The 18,851-nt window shown below is 37.6% G+C and overlaps 1 protein-coding gene across 1 annotated transcript in view; it reads left to right on the top strand.

The window, feature by feature from the left end:
• USH2A (usherin) overlaps positions 1 to 18,851 on the top strand; it is a 391,434-nt gene that overhangs the window by 132,672 nt on the left and 239,911 nt on the right. Inside the window, exon 22 of the mRNA XM_048935557.1 lies at positions 14,639 to 14,769. Coding sequence (XP_048791514.1) covers positions 14,639 to 14,769 — 131 coding nt within the window. The remainder of the gene's footprint in view (positions 1 to 14,638; positions 14,770 to 18,851) is intronic.

The following is an 18,851-nucleotide window of genomic DNA, read 5'->3' as shown; positions in this document are numbered from 1 at the left end:
AACTCTTCTTTAAAATATTCTTGTTCTGACCACACTTACATGGTCATAAATTGGGATTAGCATTGTTCTAGGGAAGTGAGAGTTGTTATAACTGATGTTTAGAATGGCATATGTCCTCATATTTCTCCTGAGTGAAGAAAAAAAAAAGTTGAAGTATAATTAGTATCATACCTTTATATAAACTGCTATTTTTCTCCTAAGGTTTGTGATTAATAGTACTCTTCTACTCCGGTTCACTTTAGAAGTGTTTTTTTTTTTTTTTTTTTTTTTTTTTAATGAAACCCCTTCAGCAGATGAGCCACCTTTAACAGTATGTATTCTCTTTATAGTAAATAGTGAGAATTTTGGTGTAGTGGAGTTTTAGCCCTTAGGGGATTTTATTTTATGCATTTTCAAGTCATTTGGTGACTTGCTGCAGAGACAAGGAGGGAGGGGAGAATCTATTTACTCAAATTACAGTCTTTGTTCCCATCAACCTTCATAACTGGATGAACAAATCAAAGGCTAGACTGGCAGGTACAACTATCCCGGGTAAAATCTTTGGAGTCAGAAACAAATTATTAAGTGAACTGTAGAACCAAGAGAAAAACTTGTTGGGAAGATTCCAGGAGGCAGCAGAGAATGAGTTTGAAAATGCCTACCAGTGGGAAGACTTACTGCATTATGGACAGAAAAGAGAATTTTATATTTTATCTTTTAAAAGTTAACACTCACATGAATGTTTTGGCACTATTCAGATGGAAGTCATTTGTAACCAATTTATTTATTTGCTACAATATTTTGAAGGTTTTAATCAGAGTTTTTAAAATATGAAATCTTTTTTTTTCCATCTGCACTCCAGCTTTCAAACACAGATGTTTCTCCCTCTTTCCTGCTTTCAGATTCTTTCATCATCAGTAGTTGTATATGTTTCTATCCCAAACTGTTCCAATTCAGTGATCAAAATACTTCATTTTGACCCACTTATTCCAAACCCATATTGGATCATCAAGCTAGCATCATTAATTTTCAAGAAGTTAAGATATACCTATATATACCTATCTGTGCCTCTGAGCTGTATGTGCCAAGGGGGAAAAATGAGCTAAATGGGAATCCTGCATGAAGCTAAGACTGCCTCATTGGCTTTATGCCAGATCTTCTGCCTTTTACATACGCTGGGAAGGGTCAGGGAAGTGTCAGAGGTGGAAGTTAGGGCAACATAGGGAATACTCCTGCAGAATTGCAAAGTGATCACCAACTGCAGCAAGCTTGAGAAATGGCCAGTGTTTAAGGCTGCTTTGAGATAGAAATACCCAATGTTATTGGTTTTAGTAGCCAAGAACTGAAATCTTCCTACACCCGAGAGCCTCAGGGTACTGAGAGGAATTGTGCTAAATAGGTCCCAAGAAGTCCTTCTCAGAGCTTTTAATATGCCATGGGGCTGAGCTGGGTGTAAAGCTTCAGGCTACTCTCGGGTCTGTCTTGATAGTCTAGTACTTCCTTTCTACAGCAACCTGGGATTTACGAGGGTCTCTGTGCCCCAAAGCGTGTCTGTCAGCTCAAAGCAAAAGCAGTGTTCTTGCCCTGAAATATCTGAGAGTTGCATGCTATACGAGAGTCTTTGCCCAGCTTGCCTGCAAGGCTAGTTTGTTTTAGACTAGAAACGTGTTGCTGCTACAGCTACCACAATTATCTTTCAGTAGCAAAAGGAAGTTCAGATTTTGTTTTTGGTGACTTATTTATTACTGTTTTAACTGCATTTATACTAAGATTTCTGTTAATATATTTCTACTGGTAAGGATGAGGCGAGTGTCTTATTTTTATCACTGTCCTATACACTGCCCTACCTTCACAAGCAAAACTTCAAGGTAATCAGTGGGACTAAACTGCCTTTCAAGCCTTCAGGGAACACAGGACAGGAAAAAAAGGTGACTTAGATCTACTTTTAAAGCATCTGAATAAGGATTGCTGTTTGGTTATTTTTGTTGTGTTTTTTGAATGTGTTTGTCTTTCTGTGAGGTATTTCAAAAAGCAGAAATTAAAATGGTCACATTGGAAACAAAACAGTAATATGGAGTATCACTTCTCTGTAATGTTGTATGGCAAATTTCTCAATTTTTTATTTAATCTATTACAATATTGTGATAAATCATGATTTTCTGTATTATTGAGAGCCTCTAATCTTGGGAAAAAGGGAGTGGGAGAAAAAAGAAAAAGCTATAAATGATTTGAACTGCAGCAGCAGAGGCATTTCTTTGTTATCAACATTCAGAATTAGCCATGTATTCTGCAATCACTCATGTTTTAGGCAATAATGTAAAAATCAACATAAAAGTAGGCTGCAGCAAAGTGGTCTTTAACTCAGGAATCCCTAAAGGAGTTAAAATTCTGAGATGATATAGGATCAATCAATAACCACTTGAAAATATCACAATTTATTTAAGCTAAATAATGTCATGCTATGTTAGAGAAAATTTTAAGGAATGTATTCAGCTATTGTCCTTATCTCTCTGTTTATATTAATAAAACTGGTTGAGCGCTAATCTTTTTTTGTTAGGAAGAAAAATTGATAGTCTGTGTGCTAAAGAGTTTACAGTGCAAGTATGAGATTGGATCAAATACAAATGGCTGTGCAGGAAATTATATGAAAGTTACTGTTTTAATCCTTGTGCCTGAGTGGTTTAATTTATTCCTTGTTTAGTGTTGCAAATTAACTTACATTGGGCAAACAGAACTATGATAGTATTTAGAAAATGATATATGCTATATCAATTAATTTCCTGTCATTATAATCTTTCTATATATTGTTCAGTTTCTCATTTGCCTCAAGTTGAATCTTTGTGTAAATTGTCTTTTACTTAAGTACTCATAGGTTGATTTCTGTGGCTGCTCACACTACTGAAATATACTTATTAATGCTTATTCCTGGATCACATTTTCTGCTGCCAGTGATGTGGTTCAGAATGCCTTATCTGGGGGGGAGATAATTTCCCCAAGTATTGATAAGAACCATGGGAAAATCTTGAACTCTTTGCCATTCATAGAAGAGCACTGAGATACCACAGACTGCACTGTGGATGCTGCTTTGTGGTGATGTCCTATTACTTTTTCATTTGCATGCTGTCATACAAGGAAAATCGCAGGTCGATTCTCAACTGAGGACCATTTAGCACACCTGGCTAGGAGGAAGATGCTATCCCTGATCTCCAGTAGCACCAACATGTTCTTGTATACCAATTACCCAATTACCCAGCTAGATGATTGCACTCAGGACTTCGTATAATACCTGGCTGTATATGTCTCCTGCAAGTTGTATTTGTCAAATTCATTGTATTACTGAATGGTAGTGCAAGAGTTTTTTCATACCCACTGCAAGCCCTTATAACAAGGGGAACTGGAGAGGACTGAGTTGTATTTATCATTCAAAATATTTCCTAGTGAGTGACTATTGAGATGATAGGTAAATACTTCTTCAGTACTGTGCTAGTTTTGGTGTATTCTTCTTTGTGCTTAACTCTTCACTGAGTGGAGCATTTTGATTCTTTGGAATAAGCCTGGCTACAAATCAGTGATGGAAACTCCACAGCTGGCTTACTCCACTGAGTAATGTTTTGTGACATGCTCTTTACAGAAGCTGAGGAGAGCAGAGGAGGCTGATGAATTTGATAGATACGGCCTAGTATATGATAACCAATGAGAAAGAACCTGTTGGATTATTGTCCCATAAACTGCTGTTGAACACCATGCATACAAACAATTGATAGCAGCTGATGCTGAACAACTGCTACAGGTGGTTTTCCCTCCTAACCCAGTTGTCTATTCTATTCAACACTCCATGGACTGTGACTGCCATACGCATAAATTATTCCTCCTGTGTCTTGGGAAACAAAACATAAATGAGAATAAGCAAGGGTCATATGTACACAGAAGTTACTTCTAAGAGAAAATTGATTGCTTGTGTGCAGTCCTTTCTGTCTTCTGCATGTTCCAGATGGTGGATATTTGTTTACTTTTAAATTACCAGAGCTAACATTTTACCTTCATCCTGTTGACTTTCATACCTTTAATCACATGGTCATCTGAAGAGAGCAAGACCAAAGCTATTTTTCTGGATTATGGCTAACCCTATATCTGGTGCACCATGCTATGATCTGTAAAGGGCGGTGGGTTAGTTTCACTGAATCTGAGTTCCAAGATTGGAAGATAGTGTTAGAAGGTGTCAACCTTCTACAGGTACATTGCCCAGAAGAGACAGGCCAAAACGGGCGTACCTACTTTGGTAAATTTAAAAGGAGAACTGGCTTCAACAGATGAAGAGAAAGCCGAGGTGCTGAATGAGTTCTTCACCTCGGTCTTCACTGGTGGCCAGGATTCTAGTCTTTTTCACGTCCCTGAACCCTGCATCCCCAAACCTCTATGTGGGGACCGAGGAGATAAATCCCTCCCCACTGTAAGGGCAGAGCAAGTCCGAGAGTGCCTCCTTAGACTGAATGAATACAAGTCTATGGGGCCGGATGGCGTGCATCCCAGGGTCCTGAAGGAGCTGGCCGAGGTGGTTGCCGAGCCGCTCTCCATCATATTTGAGAAGTCGTGGCTGTCAGGTGAGGTCCCGGACGACTGGAGGAAGGGTCACGTCACTCCCATATACAAGAAGGGGAGCAGGGAGGACCCGGGGAACTACAGGCCGGTGAGTCTCACCTCCGTGCCTGGGAAGATCATGGAACAGATCCTCCTGGACAACATGCTCGGTCACATAAAGAATGAGCATGTGATCCGAGACAGCCAGCACGGCTTCACCAAAGGAAGGTCATGCCTAACTAATCTTGTGGCCTTCTATGATGGAGTGACGGCATTGGTGGACGAAGGGAAGGCGACTGATGTCATTTACCTGGACCTGAGCAAGGCCTTTGACATGGTCCCCCACCACATCCTCATCTCCAAATTGGAGGGAAGTGGATTTGATGGGTGGACGACCCGATGGATAAGCAATTGGTTGAAAGGCCGCAGACAGAGGGTGGTGGTCAATGGCTCTATGTCCAGGTGGAGGCCGGTAACAAGTGGTGTCCCCCAAGGGTCTGTCTTGGGACCGGTGCTCTTTAACATCTTTATTAATGACATCGATGAGGGAATTGAGTGCACCCTCAGCAAGTTTGCTGACGACACCAAGCTGAGTGGTGTGGTTGATACGGTGGAAGGAAGGGATGCCATTCAGAGGGACCTCGACAGGCTGGAGGGCTGGGCTCGGGTGAACCTGATGATGTTCAACACGGCAAAGTGCAAGGTTTTGCATTTGGGCCGGAAGAACCCCAGGCACCTGTACAGGCTGGGAGGAGTGGTCCTTGAGAGCAGCTCGGCAGAGAAGGACCTGGGGGTCCTGATGGACGAGAGACTGAATATGAGCCAGCAGTGCGCTCTGGCAGCTCAAAAGGCAAATGGGATCCTGGGCTCCATCAGGAGAGGGGTGGCCAGCAGGGACAGGGAGGTGATTGTCCCTCTCTACACGGCTCTTGTGAGGCCCCATCTGGAGTACTGTGTCCAGGTGTGGAGCCCTCAGTACAAGAAAGACATAGAGATTTTGGAAAGGGTCCAGAGGAGGGCGACTAAGATGATCAAGGGGCTGGAGCACCTCCCCTATGAGGACAGGCTGAGGGAGTTGGGCTTGTTCAGCCTGGAGAAGAGAAGGCTGCGGGGTGACCTCATTGCAGCCTATCAATACCTGAAGGGAACCTACACCCAGGAGGGGAGTAAACTCTTCAAAAGGGCTGACAACAGCAGGACTAGGGGAAATGGTTTTAAGTTGAAGGAGGGAAGATTTAGGTTAGATGTTAGGGGGAAGTTCTTTACTAGGAGAGTGGTTAGGCCCTGGAACGGGCTGCCCAGGGAGGTTGTGGATGCCCCGTCCTTGGACGTGTTTAAGGCCAGGTTGGACGGGGTCCTGGGCAACCTGATCTGAATATGTATGTTGGTGGCCCTGCTAGGCAGGGGGGTTGGAACTACATGATCCTTGGGGTCCCTTCCAACCCGGGTGATTCTGTGATTCTGTGATTCTGTGTTTTGGTAGCTGTGAATCATTGTCTTAAGGAAAATAATCCGTGTAAGTGTTACGGTGTTATCCAAATATTTTCAATGAAGATTTTGTGCAACGACGTTACAAACTTCAAAGAAATTTTCATTTCTTTAAGCACAGAGATGCATGGGAAAAAAAAAACCCCACAAACAACATGAATATTACAAAATGTAGTGGAGTAATACTAACTCTTCTGTAGCTAGAGCCACTGCACTCTAAAGGTGCATTTCCATTGGATGACAGATGTCTATGAAGGCAATAATTAAGATCTCAGAAAACCTAAGCTGGTGAAGGTTGTGGAAGTTCAGTTCAGCCAGTATGTCAGTTATTCCAGCACATTGTAAGCTTGGAAAAAGTGAATTGTTATGTGTAAAAATGGCACCTGATTATGCCTTTCAGACCTCCTATGAACATACTTCTTACATTTCTTGGAAAAGTTACTACATCAAAAATAATGAGAAATACTGCTTCAAGTACTACAAGGAATATTTTCCTGTTCCCTGTTACATTTCCATTTTCATCCTATGATACTCCACACAATATTCATTAGGTTATTTTAGATATTTTTTCCATATGTCCATGTCTAATCAACAAGCTTCTTCATTTACTGCAGGTTTTCCACCTTATTGTGCTTCTACAGTCTATGATGCTGTGTGATTGGATTCTGCCTTGGCTAATGCACTGTTGTCTAAATTTTCTATGTTTCAGACCATTACACTGACTTTAATTTTGATGTATTTGCATTCTACACAGTTCTAGTCATACTCTTTTCCCTTCATCAGTTAAATTACTCTCTGTGCAGTATTACATTTGTACTACTGTTGTAAATACTAACTAAAGGCTCATAATTGAAGTGCTATTTACAGCTACTGACCTCCAGCTCATTTCTGATTTCTCTGTGATGTTGACCTTTTATAGATTGTGCTGTTGTAAATCTTTGAAGTGATTTTTCTTGTCATCGTATTTCTAGTAATTATGATTTGCATTGCATTAACACCTAGAAGCCTCTCCTACCTTACCCTTGTTGCATAAGATGACCTTTTTTTTTTATGTGCTAATTCACATACTGCTAACAGAAAACAATCCTTTCTCCAAATAATTCATCCTGAAATGAAGATGAATGCTTGCTTCTATTTCTATATTTTAAATATCAGAATTTGAAGTCAGGGATTTCCTCATAAAGAAGTCAGTTCTTCCTTTTCTAACAAAAATCTGAGTCCATTTGACTTTCTTTCCAGTCTACATAAAGATAAATAAATGAAAAATGATTACGGATGCTATTTGTGAGAGATGCCATTTTTAGTAAAGCTTTCTCAACTTTAGTTCAGGTCTGTTAAAAAAAACAAAACAAAACAAAAACAAAACAAAACAAAACTAATCAAAGCTTTAGATGAAAATTGGACTGGTGTTTCTCCTTTGCATGTATTTCACTTCAATGTTAAGAGCAGCATAGAAATGGCCCCACAGCTGACCACTATTCCATAAAGGACTTTATTCCTAGAACTTCAAGATGACAGTTATTCTTTCTGCTCTGATAGGTAGACTCTAAAGAAATAACTCTTTTTTATGTCTACGTGTTGTATACTATTGCCATGTACACAAGTGGAAGACATTTCTGAATTTTGTTCCTGGGCTTGCTTAGTGAATTGAGTTAGGACACATTTTTTTTTTTAAATGATTGTATTGCTTTAAACTTCTTTGAAAACAACAAAAAATTGATTCTTAGGACTGGGGAATGCTAACAGCTAATGTGATTATCTTCATCTCACATTTAATTCTGCTCTTTCATATGTGATTTTTCTGAGGTCCTCATTTATTTATTTAGGTAAATTGATTAGTCAATATGTCCAATGTGTCTCATGTATTGGTAAACCCTTGGATAATTCATGCCAGTGTTTTGCAGATCATCATAATTTTTTCTCATTTTATTAAGATATGAAGTGCCTATGAAAAGATCTTGCTTTTCTTGAATGCTTTCTTTTCTGTTGAGTGTATTAGGAAGCTTCACCTTTACCTGTTTTTTTTTTTTTATAGACTCTGATATCCTTTTGTTGTGTTCTCTTCTAATTGCAGCAATCCATTCTTTTTCACCTCAACTTCATACGAGAGTATTCTCATGCCGAGATCAATCTTGTTCTGAGAAGATTGTTCTTTTTTTTTAAATAACTTATTGGGATAAATTTAAAATCTTAAATGCAGTGAGTCTGGTTTATATACTTCTGGAGTGCAGAGAGCTGATTGGATAAGTTTGTTATAGTTCAGTTAGCTGATTTATCATTTGCTATTGACGTGCTGAATAATATTAATACAGACTGGGAATCTGTTCTTTAGGAAGACCTTGTGATATTCTGCATAATGTAGTAGTATTTAGAGATAGATAAGCCTTTTTAGATATATTAGTTTTTCTCAAGTGACAATAAATACCTGGTGCTCAGGTAATTTTTCTGGATATACATGGACATTTTGTCGATTTTATATATAAGGAGAACAAGGCAGTAATGAAGTTTTCAAACATTACAGAACCGTACACGAGTGATATTGCCTACCATTCTTCAGGAAGGTATATGAAACAAGGGGTGTTAAACGGTGATTCTTGGATCACATAGCTCAGTTATATTCTGGGTGCAGACTTGGGGTTTCCTGATTTTTGAATCTCTTGATTTTGCCAGGGAAGGGAAGAAGAAAAAAAAAAAAGAAAAAGCTATCACTCTGTAAATGAAGGCAGAAAGTACTACTAATACATCAAATCTTATCAAATGACTTTAAACTTATCTTAGCTTTCTTTTCACCAAGGTTTGCTGTAAATCTTTCTTATTAGGGAGTAGCAAGGCTGTTGTCCTTGCTATAAGGAGAAGATTGATTTACTGTATTCATATGGAACCAGCAGAGTCCTATGAGTATGCAGTAATGAATTAGAGTCCTATACATCTTCTGTGTAATGCTCTAGAAGACCTCACACTCTGGACTGTGCTAAGAAAGTCCGCATGATAGAAACTTATAAATGGATGTGTCTTCTGCACAGAATAACAGCATAAAAAATCTTTTAGTATGAGCAATATTCTTATTCTTCAAATACTCTAATTGATTGTTCGTTGGACTCAGTCAGCCAAAAGTGGAGAGAAACTTTGTACAGACATCATTAGTTTTTCTCCATTTAAAGATTAATCATGAAGAGCTCTGGCTCTTTAATTCTGTAATTTGTATATTTAATGGGCTGCTGCAGAATCTATGACAGTAATTAGCATAGCCTGAAAACTCATTAATACGCAACAACATGATTAATGCAGCATTAATGCAAACATGACTGAAGTTATTTGGGTTATGTAGTAAGAAGATTAAAGCTAAAATGTCCTGTTTGTTTTACCAGTAGTGGGTACAATGGGATAGCAAGCAAAATAAGAAAAAAACAGGTATCAAATTAGTCCTTTTAGTATAGAAAAGACGCTCATTTCTCAAGAGGATTTAGGTTTTCAGTCGATGGCTTCCATAAGTGCAACTTATTACAGCCTTTCAGTCATTATATATATCATTATTTTTGTTCAACCTTCAGTTTGACTTATTTTTTTCTCAATTTGAGACAGGACATACATTAAAAAAAAAGTCTTCAATTTGTCATTCTCTAACAAACTTTTGCAAAATATGGGTTTTCTTTGAAAGACTTCATTTTAAAAACAATTGTTTTCCAACTTTTCCTGTTGTTACTATCATCATAAAAGACTAGTCTGCTGACCTGAGATAGGAAATTCCAGTTATAGTTTAGAAAAACTGATTTTTTTGTGCTTGCGTGTACGTGTGTATCTGAGCATTTATCTATGTATTTTGAATTTCTACTAAAAAAGGAAAGCAACTTAATAATGGGTAGAATAAACAAATAAATACTAATTGAATGGAAGTATATAGTAGCATAAAAGGTGATGTGGTTTCACGAAATATAGATAACTGAACCAGAATTGAACAACTTATTGAATTGATTTCCAGTTACCGAAATGTTTCCCTCATCTATCCCTACTCCAGTTAAAAAGAAATCTTACAATTTCTGTGGGAGAATTTACTTTGATTAGGCAAAAGCGTTTATATGCAGTCTTTATGTAAGTAAGTGCTTAAAATTTGTCAGAGTGAGGGAGTACTGAGAGCCTGATGCTTCAGTCAAACCTTATATACAATTTCTGTGATTTTTAGGTGTTATTATACACATAAAGCTGTAGTAAACATAAGTATAACCCTTTTTGCCAACAGGTTTCAACTGATTTCTGTCCATTTCTTTGGAATGTACATTTATATAATTATTTACACTGTTTAATGCAGAATGGAAATATGAATGGAGCGTCTTAGCGAATTTGCACTGAAAAAGCATGTGCTTCACAAATTGTACAAGATGGATTTGTAATGTTCCTTCGATTATTAGGCTTTTATATGATTGTACGTTTGCGTTTTGGACAGGCTTGTTTATGCGCTTTTGTATATGTTTTTGTAAAGTATCATGAGACTGAGCCTTGTAGCAACTTCTAAGTATTTAGCACGTCAAAAAACTTACACTTATTGGCTCCTTTGAGCTGGGCTTTGAATGTCTAGTTGTTGGTCATTTTCTTGGCCATCCTCTGGACCCACTTGAACAACCTTACATCCTTCTTGTGTTGGAACTCTCAGGCCTGGACACAGTACTTTTGATGGGACTTGAGAAATCTTTTCACAAATACATATATATACACATTTCTGTTAAAAGTATTGTTTTCCCAAGTTTTTATATTCCAGTGAAAAATAGGTTTTTAGAATAATCCAATAATCCTTAAGATGCATTTGTTCAATTTGTTCCCCTGTACTTTTTTTGGCAACTGGTATTTTTTTCTCAGCTAGTTTGCAAAATTTGCAGAATATTATCTGTGAGATGCTGACTTTGCATAGTATCTAGTTTCTCCATTCACTTACGAAATACAACAAAATACTGAGGCAAAAAATACTTTGAGCTGGGTTGTCCAAATTCCTTATCTCATGAGAGATTCCAAAGATACTAGTGTTTAAAGAAGTAAAATGGTACTCTGAATAATGTAATAGGCAACAAATAAAGCTAGAATTTGCAGCATGGACTGTGAATGAAAAAGGTGATTCTTGACTTATCAATACTCTACAGGCAGGAATTAAGGTTTTGTAAGCCTCTTCAATATCCAAAGAAGAGAGCTCCCATAAAACATTTGTGAACTTCAAGAAATATCACAACATTATTGTTGTGAACCATATAATTTGTTTTCTGATGCTTGACATTATAAAATATTGATGTTTTTGCTGAAACTCAATTATGTTCTTCGCAGTTGTCCTTCTGAATTAGAAGTGGGAAAGGATCCTTCAGACTTCGGAAATATTTTTGTCAGCTTGACAAAAAATACTGACAGCTTGTTAAATTAATTGCACTTCACAATGCTGTGATTATAGGCCATCATCAGTCTCAGCCCCTCAGCTGATAGTGATACTAATGGAACCTCAAAGAACAACTTTCTCTTTCCTTAAGTATGGCTACTACTCATTGATTTTTTTATTTGCTGTACATTAATTGTACACAATTGCTTTTTTTGCAAGTGTGCTAATTGTGTGACTGATTTTCCTTTTTTCTCAAAGAGAATGTTTCATACGTGTGTATGTATGATATGTTATATCTCCTAAAATGATTTATGTGAAGTGGCATCAAAGGATATTTCTCATAGGTATTGGTAAATAACAGGCATGATCTACTATGAACGGGGAAGGTTATGGAACGGATAATCTTGGGAACCATCATGGATGAGTTCAAAGGTCAACCAGAGGATCAGTCAGCATGGGTTTACGAATGGTAGATCCTGTTTGACAAACCTGATTTCATTCTATGACAAGGCGACCTGCTTAGTGGATGAAGGAAAGGCTGTCAATGTGGTCTACAAAGTCTTTGACGCTGTCCCCCCACATTTTCATGGAGAAGCTGACTGCCCATGGTTTGGATGGGTGAATGCTCCTCTGGGTGAAACACTGGTTGGATGGCTGGGCCCAAAAGTGTTGTGGACAATGGATTTAAATCCAGTTGGCAGCTGGTCACAAGGGGTGTCCCCCAGGGCTTGGTACTGGGGCTGCTTTTATTTACCATCTTTATTAACAATCTTGACGAGGGGATTGAGTGCACCCTCAATAAGTTTGCAGATGACATCAAGTTGAGAGAGAGTTTTGATCTGCCTGAGAGGAGAAAGGCACTATAGAGGGACCTGGATAGGCTGGATCCATGGGCCAAGGATAACTATATGAGGTTTCAATAGGGCCAAGTGTTAGGTCCTGCATTTTAACCACAAAAACTCTAGGCAATCCTACAAGCTTGGGGAGGAGTGGCTGGAAAGCTGTCTGTTGGAAAGAGACCTTGATGTACTGATGAACAGTTGGCTGTGTATAAGCCTGCAGTGTGCCTAGGTGACCAAGAAGAGCAATGGCATTCTGGCTTGTATTAGGAATGATGTGGTAAGCAAGACTAGAGAAGTAATCCTGTCCCTGCACTCAGCACTGGTGAGGCCTCATCTCAAGTACTGTGTTCAGTTTTGTGCACTTCAGTACAGAAAGAACATTGAGGTGCTGGAGCAGGTCCAGAGAAGGGTAACAAGGCTTGTGAAGGGCATATTTGTGAAAACGTGCCCTATGAGGAGCAATTAAAGGAACTGGGACCGTTAAGTCTGGGGAAAAGGAGGCTGAGGGGAGACCTTATTGCTCTCTTCAAATATCTGAAAGGCGCTTACAGCAAGAGTGGGGCTGGTAACTGGTGACAGGACAAGGGAAAATGGCCCTAAGTTGTGCCAGGGTAAGTTTTGGTTGGATATCAGGAAAAATTTGTTTACAGAAAGAGTTGTTAACACTGGAATAGGCTCCCCAGGGAGGTGGTTGAGTCACCATCCCTGGATGTGATGCTCAGGGACATGATTTAGCGGAGGGTTGTTAGTCAGGATAGAGTAGTTAGGTTGTGGTTGAACTTGATGATCTTTAAGGTCTTTTCCAACCTGAGCGATTCTATGATTCTACAAATGTGCACCAAGATTGATTGTTTTCTGTGTAGCTTCCGTCTACAAGAAAAACTTTCATCCCTTATTGGTTTTGGCTTGATACAAATTAGTGAAATGTATATGAAAAGACCTAGTGTGAAAAGACCAAGTAGTTTGGTCTAAAACCCAATAAATTACACTGTTTTGTAGAAAACATTTTACACAGGAACATTATGGAAGGGTATAGTATATGAATGAAGTAACATGAAAATATTACTGGCAAATTTCTGGATATAGTAATGATTTTTCTCCTTTTTTCACTAGACTTTTCACTGCTTTCTTCTTAGTCACCCAACAAGTTTGTGATTTTATAACATACTATTTTCTTATTGGAGCCATTACTGAGCTCTAGAAATCTTTTTGCTCTGTATTTTTTCTCAGCTGCTGGAATGAGAAGAGAGAAAAATAAAATAGAAATGTAACAATACAGGAAAAATGTAAGGACTGTGTCACTCAGTATTCCCTCAAGTAATTATCTGTGGGTTTTTTTGAAGCAGTGTGTTTGTTTTATATTATACATTTGAAGTTGAGAGAGAAGGCAGGTGTTTCTGTTGCTGCCTTTTTTTTTATTTTGCAAAATGTTAGTAAAATTTAATTATAGTAAAAGTATAGATCCAACATAGACTCAGATATCCAGTTTTGCTCATTAAAAATGTTGTGGCAAATTAAGTCTATGGATTTGTAATTTTCTTATTCCTATAAGGTGGAATCCAGGAGGTGGCTTAAAGGTATTCTGGTGGTGGTTATTCGACAGTTGTTTATTCATGATTATACTTGTCTAAAATGGATACATAATTATGAGTTGTTTCATTAATGTGTTCTTAGATTTTTAGTGAGACAGTTGCAGACAGTTATATTTAGGAGTTGTTTGGTGTGGTATTTGATATTTTATTTGTAGACGTAAATAACAAAAATGTTTTACTCTATGCCATTTGAATGACGTTTCATGTGCTGATGCAATGATTTATCATAAACCAAATGGAAACTATTGATAATAATCTGGAATTTTTTTTAAGTATAGGTAATTTATTATTTCTTGGGATATTTCTAGCTTTTGTTAAAACTAGCTCTTTTCCAAGTATTCTTTTTTTAAATCAGGTACCGTCATTTATATATATGCATATGCATATGGAATATATGCATACACAAATTAGGTAGCTTGGTATCAAATAACATTACTCTTCTTAGGAACACTTCAGTTTAGTAACCTCATTTCTGCTTTATATATATATTTTATATATATATATATATATATATATATATATATATATATAAATATATATATATATATATATTTTTTTTTTAAATTATATTTTTTTTTGTGGATGAGTAAGGGCTCTGAAATCACAAACTCTCTCTCAAAGACTGACTCAGAATGGGTTATGAGGATTTCTCCTACAGTTACTGAAAATGGACAGAACTTCCATGCCAAGCTTTTAGTTTGCCACTTCACCGCTGTTTTTAAATTGATGCTCTGTTTATAATTACACTATCATAATGCGTAAGAACTATTTTACTTTATGACTATTTGCTTGTTCTTTCTAACCAGGTATTAAAGTAAAATTTAAAACCAAGGAACCTGATGGTTTAATATTTTTCTCTGCTTCACCTGGAAATCAAGAAGAATATATTGCACTTCAGCTGAGGAGTGGGCGTCCCTACTTTCTTTTTGATCCACAGGTACAACGTTAACCAAGATCATATAAGAATAGCTATATTATATATTGTAGTAGTTTTTTACCTGTTTATCTATTTATTTATTTAAAATGAGTTTAAAGTTAATTGTCTCTTCAGAACCAATGAACATTTAAAAAATAAATCCATTCTCATTTTTCGTTACATTAGCTACTATTTACAGCTTTATTTTTACACTTCATGGTGTTGTTTTGTCAGTACCACCAAACACTACGATAAGGTACCAAGACTTCAATTAGGTGGAAGTATTTTTTTCTTGGCAAAAAGTATCTTCCAGCACTAATGACTGTAGAAAAGACAAAAGTAATCAAGGAAATGTTATAAAATAACTTACACAAAATTAAATTTAAAAAAAAAAAAAGACTGCATCCCTTTTTTTGGGGGGGGGTATTTTCTGTTTTTTCTAAGATAGAAAATAGATATATATCTTTTTCCCCATGAATTATGGATTGGAGAGAGCTTAAACCTAAATCTTTATTCATCTTTAATGTTTTTAAGTTTGTCTTCTCTAGTGGCTATAATATTCTTAAGAATAAATGAAAATTAGAACTACAATTATTGGAAAATACTTTATGTAAACTACTTATTTTTTATTTGAGTGATCAGCAGCTCTGAAACTTTATTTTTTTTAAGCCCATCCATTTTCTACCACACATCCTTCTTTTCTTCCTGTTCTCCCTTCTGCTGGATTCTCTTCCCCTTCCACTGGCTTATTCCTTCCTGTTCATTGGGAAGTATGGACTGATGGAGCCATGGTCTGCAGCTTGAGGTTGCATTTTCTGCAGTGGAGGAAGTCATTTTTAAGATTTTATCAAAAGGACAAGAGAGATCAGGCTTCTGATGACATATTTGTACTGGAGTTTTAATATTGTAATTTTATCATGTATTAATATCATAGTGTCCAGAGATTCCTGTTTGGATTAAGGTTGAATTGTAGCTGTTGTAGTAGGAGCACAAATACATAAAAGTTTATTCTTATAGATTTCAGTCCCATAAGAATTGCTTTACAGCATCCTGGAAATGACAGCTGTAATTAGCCACCTAGGGTCTTCACACAGTGCATGAACAATCTGGCCTCTAACAGATCCAGGAAAACCTGCAGTCAGGAGTTCTTTGTCCTCATTTGCCATGTAACTGGAAGCAAATTCTGAAAGAAAAAGCAGAGATCTTATGTGCTTAAGGATGCAAACTAGATTCACAAAGGTGGTAGGCATCTAAATCTTGCTAATTTGTTAAATTTATAGGACTATTCTTTAGATGCTCTACTTGGATTTGTAGAGACAAACCTAGACATAGTAAAAGGAAAATATTTTTTGTTATGGTAATGCATATTTACCTAAATGAGAGTATATAAATATTCCTGGCCTTCTTGTGCTTAATTCTGCCCTTCACTGAATCTATGTAGATTTGGTAAGAATCATAGAACATCTTGAGTTGGAAGCGATCTCATACATCAAATTTCACTGCTGTGAGCAGCGTTGTTATCCATCAAATTAGGCACTCAACCATGTTGCCCAGGGTCCCATCCACCCTAGCCTTGAACACCTCCTGGGATGGGGCTTCTACAGCTTCTCTGTGCAGCCTGTTCCAGCATCTTATCACCCCCTCATGTGATCTGAATCTCTCCTCTTTTAGTTTAAAATCATTCCCTCTTGTTCTATCACTACCTACTCATGTGAAAAGTTGATTTTCCTCCTGTTTATAAGTTCTCTTTAAGTATTGAAGGCCACAGTGAGGTGTTCCTGGAGCCGCCTCTAGACTGAACAAGCCCAGTTCCCTCAGCCTGTCCTCAAAAGAGATGTGCTTGAATCCTCTGAGCATCTCTGTGGTCCTACTCTGGACCTACTCCAAAAGCTCCTCATCTCTCTTGTGTTGGGGGGCCAAGACTTGGATGCAGTACTCCAGATGAGATCCCACAAGAGCAGAGCAGACAGGGGCAATCTTATCATTGCCCTGCTGCCGCCCCTCTTTTGATGCAGCTCAGGATACTGTTGACATTCCAGGTTGCAAGCACACACTGATGGTTCATGTCGTTTTTCATCTCACTAAATCCCCTGAATCCTTCTTGGCAGAGCTGCTCTCAATGAGTTTTTCTCCTAATCTTAGCATAGATCTGGGACTCTAAGAATGCCATATCTGCCTTGTTCAAAGACTTTATTGCATCCCTATTACTACCAAGCATGCTATAGTGCAGTATTTTATGTGACTGCATCGAAATGTAGCAATTCTGTGGCCAATTAATGCAACAAAGGTTTTCACTGTCAGTGGCAACTAATGAGTTCCTAGGTAGCAGTGAAATTTCTTGTTTGTTTTATATTATTAAACCTAATCCTGTTTCAGTGTGCCAGCCCTTAACATTCTTCTTGCAATGATATTCAAATCTTTTTACAAATTAACGAAGCTTTCCAAGTTTGTGTCCTCAGCAAGTTTTGTAGGATAACCCTGCTTTTTGAGCTGCAACCCCTTAGGCAACGGTAATGATTGAACCTTGAGGATTTTTATTAAATAACTTTTCTTCAGCTCAGTTGTTTCTTTCTGAACATAATTGACTGTTGTCATCTCTTCTGCTGCCTTCCTATTCACGCAACAGGTCCCTATAACTTTTTGAATGTAGCTGCTTACTGTTTGCTCTTCCTATCCTGTAAGGTCACATATGTTCTATAGCACCAATTCTCATTCCTTCGTTAGTGTATATATGTATGCAAATATTTTAATTGCTTCTTATAGGCATAGTGTGGTTTCCTAATCAGGTTATATGCATTATTTTCTCTAATTATGGTCATGATACATATAACAAACACTTAAGGCCCTGCCTTTAAACACTTCTATTAAAAACTTCAGAAGTTGTTTTTCATCTGTGTCTGCTGCTCTTTATCTATACCAACCTGGCATAATATTTTGTGCTCCACTCCAGCTGCATCCTGTCACAGGTTAATTATTTTTACCCCAGTCCCTTTCAGGATTCTTGTATGTATCTTGTGGTGAATAGTGTATTATTTCTTTGCTATACCTGCACTGAGGAGAGTCCTGCCAGATCCTCCTAGTCAGGAATCTTCAGGTACTTTAATGTCTTCCTTCTCTAATTGTGAATTTCAGATATTTTTCTTCCTGTCCATTTGTACTTCTCTAAGCTTTACATACACCATTACTCATCTGTTTGTTGTCTGACCCTCTCTTTTGTCTCCATTTCATGTTGTCTGGCTGCTCTTTTTTCCTTATTGCTTTACTGTCATTCTTTACTTGTTTCTACTTGTTCTTCAGGAGGCATGAGGTTTTTTTGTGCTAATTGACCTCCTCCTTGGTCTTGTCTGCACAGTCACATTGTTCATAGATCTTCCTCTAAGCTTGGTGTTTCTGTGTTTCTGCAAGTCTTCAACTGTCTGTGGAGTCTCTAATGCTCCCCCATCTGATTTTATAGTTATCTGTCATAGGTTACAGGTCATTTGTTCTATATTTTTCCCAGGGAAGCACTGAATATTTTATACAAAGTGAAATCACTAACAGTGGAAATTTAAGGCTAATCTTAATGAGATTTTTCCTTAGTGACTAGGACAGTCTTCTGAGGACAGAATTTCAGGATTCTGCTCCTGATATTGGGGGAATTGAATCCAGCTCTTCCTTCAGAAGTTGATACATTCACTAAACTTATCAGCAAAATAAGTTACTTTTGTCTGATGTTTGTTGAAAGGTCGAAGTAGTAGAATGCAGTCTGAGAGTTAGCTTTTATTCCCAAGTAAAAAGGAAAATGGAGAATACTGAGTTATGAATTTTGTCTGTGCTTTGCTTCTTGTCACTGGCAAAACTTCGGTACTTTTGCATTTTTTTCAGACAGAAGATTTTGACATTTTGACAAAATGTCATTTTGAACAAAAATTTGGATATTGAAAAAAACGTAGTGGTAGACTTACTTCTGGACTTTGCCACCTAGCCAATAGCTTTGAAAATCCATATTTGTGATCTTTGTAAATCTTTTCATGAACAGTACAGAGAGCCAGAGATTTGAATTTATCTACATACTGCTGAAAAATGAAGACTCAGTATATGGCTTGACAAAATAATCCAAATTT

This window comes from Lagopus muta, chromosome 2 (assembly GCF_023343835.1).
Source record: "Lagopus muta isolate bLagMut1 chromosome 2, bLagMut1 primary, whole genome shotgun sequence".
NCBI classification, from domain to species: domain Eukaryota; kingdom Metazoa; phylum Chordata; class Aves; order Galliformes; family Phasianidae; genus Lagopus; species Lagopus muta.
Note: the sequence above shows the minus strand (reverse complement) of the source record. Positions and strands in the feature narration are given on the sequence as shown.